This window comes from Haliotis cracherodii, unplaced genomic scaffold (genome assembly GCF_022045235.1).
Source record: "Haliotis cracherodii isolate W230 unplaced genomic scaffold, xgHalCrac1.p SCAF_7, whole genome shotgun sequence".
In the NCBI taxonomy this organism is placed as follows: Eukaryota; Metazoa; Mollusca; class Gastropoda; order Lepetellida; family Haliotidae; genus Haliotis; species Haliotis cracherodii.
Window position 1 is genome coordinate 60,754,979 of NW_027266330.1, and position 9,914 is coordinate 60,764,892.

The 9,914-nt window shown below is 42.5% G+C and overlaps 1 protein-coding gene across 1 annotated transcript; it reads left to right on the forward strand.

The window, feature by feature from the left end:
• The first annotated feature begins 1,747 nt into the window (after window positions 1-1,747).
• Window positions 1,748-7,723, forward strand: LOC139448370 (kyphoscoliosis peptidase-like). Its single transcript, XM_071229909.1, has 4 exons — window positions 1,748-1,915; window positions 3,221-3,336; window positions 4,339-4,455; window positions 5,930-7,723. Exons 1-4 carry the CDS (start codon window positions 1,748-1,750, stop codon window positions 7,326-7,328), a joined length of 1,800 nt encoding a protein of 599 aa, XP_071086010.1. The 3' UTR covers window positions 7,329-7,723.
• Window positions 7,724-9,914: the final 2,191 nt, after the last annotated feature.

Here is a 9,914-nt window from a genome sequence, read left to right on the forward strand (position 1 = left end):
GGCACTGTGTAGTTACTTACTGTGTGAAACCGACGCACTATGTAGTTACTTACTGTGTGAAACCGACGCAGTGTGTAGTTACTTATTGTTTGCAACCGACGCACTGTGTAGTTACTTACTGTGTGAAACCGAGGCACTATGTAGTTACTTACTGTGTGAAACCAACGCACTGTGTAGTTAGTTTAGTGTGGGGAACTGAGACGTTGATCTCAGACATTATGTCTGTGTAGTTAGTTAAGTGTGGGGAGCCGAGACGTGGATCTGAGACATTATGTCTGTGTAGTTAGTTTAGTTATGGGAACTAAGACGTGGATCTCAGACATAATGTCTGTGTAGTTAGTTTAGTGTGGGGAACTGAGACGAGGATCTCAGACATTATGTCTGTGTAGTTAGTTTAGTTTAGGGAACTAAGACGTGGATATCAAACATTATGTCTGTGTAGTTAGTGTAGTGTGGGGAACTGAGACGTGGATCTCAGACATAATGTCTGTGTAGTTAGTTTAGTGTGGGGAACTGAGACGTGGATCTCAGACATTATGTCTGTGTAGTTAGTTTAGTGTGGGGAACTGAGACGTGGATCTCAGACATTATGTCTGTGTAGTTAGTTTAGTGTGGGGAACTGAGACGTGGATCTCAGACATTATGTCTGTGTAGTTAGTTTAGTGTGGGGAACTGAGACGTGGATCTCAGACATTATGTCTGTGTAGTTAGTGTAGTGTGGGGAACTGAGACGTTGATCTCAGACATTATGTCTGTGTAGTTAGTGTAGTGTGGGGAACTGAGACGTGGATCTCAGACATTATGTCTGTGTAGTTAGTTTAGTGTGGGGAACTGAGACGTTGATCTCAGACATTATGTCTGTGTAGTTAGTGTAGTGTGGGGAACTGAGACGTGGATCTCAGACATTATGTCTGTGTAGTTAGTTTAGTGTGGGGAACTGAGACGTGGATCTCAGACATTATGTCTGTGTAGTTAGTTTAGTGTGGGGAACTGAGACGTGGATCTCAGACATTATGTCTGTGTAGTTAGTTTAGTGTGGGGAACTGAGACGTGGATCTCAGACATTATGTCTGTGTAGTTAGTGTAGTGTCAGGAACTGACACATTGTTTCTGTTGGGATAGTTTACTGTAGAACTGAGACATAATGTCTTTGTAGTTTTTGTAGTGTTTAGGACAGATATATTGTCCCTGTGTAGTTAGTTTTAATATGGGGAACTGAGACATGGATCTGAGACATTATCGCTGTGTTGTTAGTTTAGGGTGTGGAACTGAGACATTGTCTCTATGTGGTTAGTCGAGTGTGAAGAACTAAGACGTGGATCTGAGACATTGTCTATACTAATTGTCAAACCCTAGTTTGGTATAGCGAACTGTGACAATCCAGTGACAACATCATGAGCATCGATCCCCGCAATGAGGATACAATGACATACGTCAACCAAATCAGCGAGCCTGACCACCCGATCCCATTAGTCTCTTAAGACAAGCATGTGCTGAATACCTATTGTCACCCGGATCTTCACGGGAGTGTTTGTTGTATGGGGAGTTACACGGACAGTGTCAAATCTTAATTAGACCTATGTCTTATGCGGATTGATTGCCCTCTGTCTTGGATACAGGAAAGCATTACAAGGTGTTACTAAAAGTCCACATTTTGCCCTACTGATGTAAACCTCAAGGGGTAATGTGTAATAGACCTTCTCGAATGAAGGCAGGAATCACATATTTTCCAATTTTTGACAGAGAGATGGGCAGCAACAGCTCGATTGCGTCTTCCCGGGGAGACACTCTTGAGACCGTACAGTCTATATCTGGCCACGACGCAGACCCTCCTATCAAACCCGCCAAGAAGAGGCGTTCCGAAGCTGTTCCCCCTGTGTCAGATTTTAAATATATCGACCAGCATGCCTTGGCGGTTTGTAGTTTTTGCGCAATCTGATCATGTACACAATACATATACTACAAACGTCAGTGAGTGTGTGAGGTTAACGCTATTTTGAGTTTGTTTTGTTTTGTTTTTGTTTTGCGCCGCACACACGTCTGGAGCAGACAATCAAGTGGTTGACAGCATGACGACTGCGCAACAGGGTTACAATGACATACATCAACCAAGTCAGCAAGCCTGACCACCCGATCCCTTTAGTCTCCTCTTTCGACCACCTCAGGTTGATGGGGACCAATATTCCAACCCAGAATTTCCATTGGGTTTAATTTTAGTCAAATGAAAAGAATTGTGTTGGACACTAGGAACTTATTCTGCCCTGGAATTCACATGGGACGTTTCCAGGACATGAATTTTGGGTTGCTGCAGCTGAAGACCAATTCACGGGTAACACCACTTTGGACCGTATTTGATTTGTATTGTATGCACGCTGGAGGTGGGAGACAAGCCTCGCTCGATGGCCCTGAGTGTGGACGTTTAGCACTTGGCATCGTCAAAGTGAACCATAATACGTGTGCTTGTGTGTGTGATCAAGGAGAACTGGGATTCGAACATAGGCTTCAAACGCGCCAAAGGAACGTCATCATGCATAGTGAATTACAGGGCCTAAGAGGACTGGACCGCTAGTGCCAATACACTACTATATGCAGATCTATGTTTTCAGTAAAAGGTAGCTTTTTAGATGATGTCAGCACTTTATAATACATACAGACCGCCTCCGTGGTCTAGTGGTAGTGCGTCCGCCCGGAAAGCGTAAGGTCCGGGGTTCGATCCCCAGCCGCGTCATACCAAAAGACGTTAAAAGATGGTACTTGTTGTTACCCTGTCTGGCGCTCGGTATTAAGGGGCTAAATCAATGACGGGTCGGCTCGGAGTCAGTATACTGTAGTCTGAGTGGGGTATTCATGTTAAACTGCGGCATGGTATCTCAGTGTGCTAGCACTATAAATCGGCATCAGTCCGGACTAGTACAAGCAGCCACACACAAACACACATACACGTGCCTGCACGTCGCTATATAAGTGCAATAATCTTGGACGCGACGTTAAACCCAATTTCACCTCACCTACAATACATACAACTCAATAAAGGATAAGACCATCACATATTGTAAAATGAGAGAATCGGGCGGTGCTTATATTTTTTTCTGATGTATATTTGATGATTGATCGGTTCGCTTTCTGTGCTTGATATTTACACAAATAACGAAATGTAACTATTATAAGGGTGCCATGAAGTGATTCTTTATAGCTCAGGTATTCTTATTACCAATAAAAGGCACCAACAGATGTGACATCTTCCGTGTCCTCCCTCGCTCAATACCTTGTGAAGCCAGCCCTGACTGACATGGAGAAAGTTCGAGCATTTTACATGTGGATCACACATAACATCAGGTAATATTAAACGTTGAAGCTGGATCACGTGGGGTACGTGGGGTTTTGTGTGTCCTGCGTTAGATTTTATACCCTGAGCTGGAGACGAGTGGTATAAAACCCCATGTACTCCGAATGAACCTGACCCCCGAAGATTCCGGGGTAGAATAGGTCTTCAGCAACCCATTCTTGCCGTAAAGGGTGACTAAGCTTGTCGTAAAAGGCGACTAACGGGATCGGGTGGTCAGGCTCGCTGACTTGGTTGATGCACGTCATCGATCCGAATTGCGTGGATATTAATCACTGGATTGTCTGGTCCAGACTCGATTATTTACAGACCGCCGTCAAAAAGCTGGAATATTGCTGAGTGCGGCGTTAAACAACAAACCGAATGAACCTGCTACAACGACTTTATCTTACCGACATGTTTAAAAATGCCATTGTAAAATTATTTAAATATATTCAAAATTTATAGAAAACAGCTGTTCGATTGAACTGAGGTGAACTTGTGCTATGCCACGTGACTCTCACTGACTCGGGAAAAGCGTGCGGTTGAATGTAAGCGGGATATATGGGATTTATTCTGATTCAGAAATCCACGTGCAACTTGTCTTGCTCGTGGCGGGATATAAGGGATTTATTCACCCGCTGGGAAATGTGTTTACCTCTAAGGCGGGATACATAGTATTTGATCAAGATCACGTGGACCAATCATATCTCATCATTCTGACAAGGAGATATGACAAATGCACTGGGTTATATGCGTCGTAAATGTACATTAGACACACAACTGTATGACCCTGCGTCTGAAGTTGGAGAGTTTTACAGGTTGATTACTTACATCTAGACCCCGCTCCATAATGCGATTTAGCCCGACGACTGCCGTTAATCTGTATTTGAATATGGGAGTTAATAATTGTAGAGGAAGACCGCGTGGTGGGCCAGGGTACGAACAGCTTCGGCTATCTCTGTATCCCTATCTGTAATTGAGTAGTATATAATTGTTTTCATGTTTCGTTTTAGTTATGATGCTGCAGGCTTCCAACGTGACTACATCGGCCCTCAGGATGCTGAGTCAGTTCTCAAAATGGCGACAGGTGTATGTGAAGGTTTCGCCACTCTGTTTAAAGAGCTTTGCAGGTACGTACTGATAACCAGTGTAGATCCTGCTTAGAATAAGTCTAATGGAGACTTACGGGATCGGGTGGTCAGGCTCGCTGACTTGGTTGATGCATGTCATCCTATCTAGCTGCGTAGATCGGTGTCCATGGTGTCAATCACTAGATTGTCTGGTCCAGACTCGGTTATTGATAGACCGCGTCATATAGCTGGAGTGTTGTGTTAAACAACAAACAAACAAGTGTGGATTCGTGTTATTTTTTGCATCATGGATCAGTTCAGTCCCATGTTCTATCGTTAGTTTATCCATAAGGAACTAATGTATTATGTTACTATCAATAAATAGATAACAGTGCAGTGTTTAACTTCTTAATACATAAACAATACGCACTGAAAATAGAGGATATTTCGAATATTAAAGAACGGGCACGTATTTCAAATGGTTGGGATGAGTGACTTAAAATTTTGGATAATTTTTAAATTTTCATGTCTCGTTGCTCGAAGCTTCCCGGACATTATATTCAGATAACAGTGTTATTGACAGGGAGGCTGATTTTATTCTTGTGGGTTCGACCCCGGTTCGCGCTTATTATGTTTCTAGGTTTGTCAGCACCATACCCGTGCTCGTGGGTTTCACCGAAGTGGTAAACGTCTGAGACCTGCATCACTTCGGGCTTTCCTCCCACATTAAGCTGACACGCCGTGATATAACTGGAATACTATTAAAAGCAGCGTTTAACCCAACTCACTCACTCACTTATTTTATTCTTCACTTGATATTACAAGTAACTGAGTTAAATCATCAAAACTATTAACATGGATTCATGTTTTATTAGATGTTATTAGATATTTAGATAACACAAACGAGCTGTGCAGAATTTGTTCGAGTTGGTTATTCTATATATTACACCTTGGCATTGAAGAGAGAAAATGAAGAAAAACGTATGAAATGTCAATCCTACTGTAACAGAGAAACGTCACTGAAGGCAGCATTTAGCTTAGATGACGTATTGTAATCAATTTGTGACGTTATGAACAATGGATGACGTCATAGTGTGGAAACTGAAACACTTTCTATCATTAAAAGCGATTAACTTCCGATCATGGAATATTTTCTAATGTTATCAACATATGGACGACATCGTCCAACAAGGATGCGTCAACTCATGATGTTTAGCTGTTCAGCGTACTAGTCTTTCGGATACAGAGCATGAAAAGCACGAGATCAGTCCCAAGTTAAGCGATTGGTGTATTTGAACGAGCTATCTCAAGACGAACCACAAACAACTGTTTCCTTCTGATCAGTATGTTTTGTAAACAATGAAACACTGTGACGTAGGGTGGCTTCAACTCACCAACAAGCTTTGAGAATCGCTACAATACACATGTGCAAATATCAGGAAGTTGTAACAGAGATCATTCTGCCTTATGGGTAATATCATGTGTTTCAGAAAGTGTCTTGAACAAAATGCCATTTCACTTCTATTTGTTTCAGGGAGGTGAACATTCCTTGTAAAAAGATATCCGGTTTTGCTAAAAGCTTTGGACATCACCCAGAACATAAATATACAGCTGATGAGGACACAGACCATGCCTGGAATATAGTCTTTGTGAACGGTGACTGGTGGCCAATTGAGGTCACATGGGGAACGGGGCCTATCGACAAAAACTACGTGTTCCTACGCCAGTATGAGGAAATCCACTTTTTGATGGATCCAAATCTTTTTGCAATAAAACATTTTCCTTTCATGAAAAACAGCCTCTCCGAGAGTGCCATGTACCAGTTACTTCGGAAACCAATAAGTCTGGAGGAATTTTCAAAAGCAGCAGTGCCCTACAACAGAGGCATTGAATGGGGATTTGAGTCAACAACTCACAGGCACCAAGTTGTTGATGTGGAAATGTCATGTGAAATAACAGCGCGATGTACCAGAACTACAGTCCAACGTATGATGTGTGGACTCGTTGAAGAAAACACAGGGAAAGATTGCTGCAACTATGTGTTGATTAGAAAAAAAGATGACGGGGGTTTCACTGTCAAGGTCACGCCTCCAAGAACGGGCAACTACACATTAAAAATATTAGGACAAAAAGATTCTAATTGCGAATCGTTCCATCCCTTGACATCCTATTTCCTTCGCTGTACATCGTGTGCTGAATCTGTGAAACCCTACCCAAAGCATCAAGGTCTTTGGGGAGTACAATCCAATGCAAGTGCATATGGGTTTCAGTCAGATATTAACAAAACGGATGTAGTGATTGCAAAGAATGGCGCAGCTGAGTTGATATTCAACGCTAGACCTGAAAGTGACTTTACGGTGCTATTGAAAGATGCCGATGATACGAAAGATCTGTACAAGTTCATTATGGCATACAGGAAAAATGGCCAGGTTCATATAAAATGTCGACTGCCCAAGGCTGGATATTATTCCCTTCGTCTCTTTGCCAGAAACCTGACGACAAGGGCGCCAGAACGGAAACACATCGGGAGTATTCTGATACAAAGTGCGGATGCTCATCCTGACGACAGACCTTATCCTAAACAGCCTGGGCCATGGGGAATGAGGACCAAAGCTCTACAGTACGGCTTCACCAAAGACGCTCTGTCTAACAGCATATTCTTTGCTGAGAAGGGTGAGGTTGAAATCAAGTTGCCAACCGACAGGAAGATTGATGTGTCACTGGAGATAGTTGCTGCTGAAAAGACGAACGAAGACACGAACATATCTGTTTCTGAAACGGATTCGTCTGTTAATATCCGTGCACAGTTACAAAGCCAAGGCTTCTATGGGATTAAATTATTTGCACCCAATTCACACAAAGAGGGACCTGAGCGTGTTTGCCTTGGTGCCTTTCTTGTCGATTATCGGAAAAATGATAAGCCTTTCCTTTGAGCAAGGCTTCACACAGAAAATGTAAGATGAGTGAATGAGTTGGGTTTAATGCTGGTTTGAACAGTATTCAAGTTATATCACGGCGTGTCACCTTTATGTGGGAGGAAAGCTCGAAGTGATGCAAGTCTCAGACGTTTACCACTTCGGTGAAACCGACGAGCACGAGAATGGTGCTGACAAACCTAGAAACATAATCGGGGTGAACCGGGATTCCAACCCACAATCATAGGTTTCTGGCGTGCCCATGGGACGCAACTCTGCACAGCGAATTGCGGCGTCTTAGACCCCCTGTTCAGATAAAGGTCAGCGCTGTAGTGTGCATAGGACAGTTTGATCTGCGGTTTGAAAGGCGACTCTCAATGTATGGAAGGCTGGACACATTTTGCTTAAGTCGTCTAACAAATTAAGGGTCGGTTTGTTTCTAAAACTAGAGGCAACATTATTTGTGTCCCATACACATTGTTTACAACTGATATACAGTTTAAAGCGTTCTAAAAATAATGTACAACACCTTTACAGTTTCGTTGATGGTGTCTTTGAGCCGTAAGATTGTCCTGGATATGGACCAAACCTGTCCTGCCATGATGAGAGATAGCCGCCCACATTATAACGCTACCCCCACCAAACCTGTCCACTGACCTGTACGCTGTATCCGGCGTAACGTTCACCCCGACGACTGTAGACCCGTGCTCTTCCACCCCCTCGACGGAGGAGAAATCTTGATCCATCGCTTAACCAGGCATCTATTCATCGCAGTTGAGGCCATACGCTAATAATACGCATGATGTATACTTTCATATACATTATATATTCATGTCCATTTAAATAAAAAATAAGCTGGTGGTGTACCAGGTGATTTGAAATATCGTCACATAATCGGTTGCATCCCAGACTCCACTGTGCATTGTGTAAATTCTTTGTTGTATCCATGCGTATGTTGACTTGGGCTTGTTAAAGTGCTTGGTCCTCGGTCCATTTTAGAATGGTTTTGATAAGGTATAACTGGACGTCTTTGACAACAGAAGCCGTGTGGTAGCCCAGTGGTTAAAGTGTTCGCTCGTCACGCCGAAGCCTCTGTTTCGATTCGTCACATGGGTACATTGTGAAAGCCCATTTGTTGTGTCTGTCACCGTGATATTGCTGAAATATTGCTAAAAGTGTGTAAACCTGTATGCGGGTGGAAAATAACTGTCTGAGAATGTGTTAGATGTGAACGTCGACATAAAGTTCACACGGTGTACATAAATGATTTACGCGTGACAATACAGGTTAGAACTGGTCTTAAGCATCAGTCTATGATTTACTTCAGTATCTTTTCGACACATCTTTTAAATTACCCTTGAGTGATCGGCAAGTTGATCAGTTATGACTCAAGCATGTACACCGTCTCATTGACTTTAGAAATCTACCCGTCAACATAGTGACGGCCATTTTGACTTTATGTACGTGAAGTTGTTGTACTATGCTTGTGGTAAGAGGCAACTAACGGGATCGGGTGGTCAGGCTTGCTGATTTGGTTGATGTATGTCATTATATCCCAATTACGTAGATCGATGCTCAAGATGTCAATCACTGGATTGTCTGGTCCTGACTTGGTTATTTAAAGACCGCCGTCATATTGCTGGGATAAAATTGTTGCTATGTGCGGCGTTAAACAACAAACACATAACCAAACAAACAACATAATTGTTTGTTGGCTGCACATAACCATTAGTGTTCCCTCATGGCACCAGCCACAGGGTTTTTTATTTCTCCCTTTTGATGTGTTTACTTTGAAAATCTTGTTGACACTAAGTATCCGAGCTGTGTCAAACAAATACTTCTTTGTCTTTTTTTGAACGTACATATCACGAAATGTCCAATATACACAATTTGGTACCACAAATGCGTATCAATGTAAATAGTATCACAAATGAATCACAATTCTTTTATCAGATTTATCACAGGGTCTTTGTAGATTTTGCTATCGCATTGGTTTATAGATTATCAGTCATTATCTGAAAAATACACCAGATACTTCTCCTCTAAGTCACAGTAACCCGTAAAGAGCATCAACGAGGTCAGCGAGTCTGACCACCCGATCCCGTTAGTTGCCTCTTACGACAAGCATAGTGTCCTTTTACGGCAAGAATGGGTTGCTGAAGACATAATCTACCCAGGATCATCAAGGGTCCCATGTCATAATGATGGTATCTGATTGGTCCACGTGATATTGATAAAATACTGTGTAACCCGCCATGGACGGGAATAAATTTCTCAGCGGGGGAATAAATCTCCGACTTGTGGTATAAAACATAACGCGGGACGCATTAAACCCCATGCACCCCGAGTGATCCTTCTACAACATATAATGCACAGTTTTTTTGACGCCTCGTGTAATTGTTTGTTCTTTCATCGAAAGTTACTAAATGAATGAGTAATTTGGATTTATTGAAATATGACCCATGCGGTGCACGTGCACGTGTGAAATGTTCACAAGAGTGGTTACATATGGCTGTTCAGTTAGCCTCTAGTATTCGTATAACGTCCTCTTTCTAAATTGTAAAAATATTGTGTGGTCTTGCAGTTTTTTGGGGGCACGAGTGG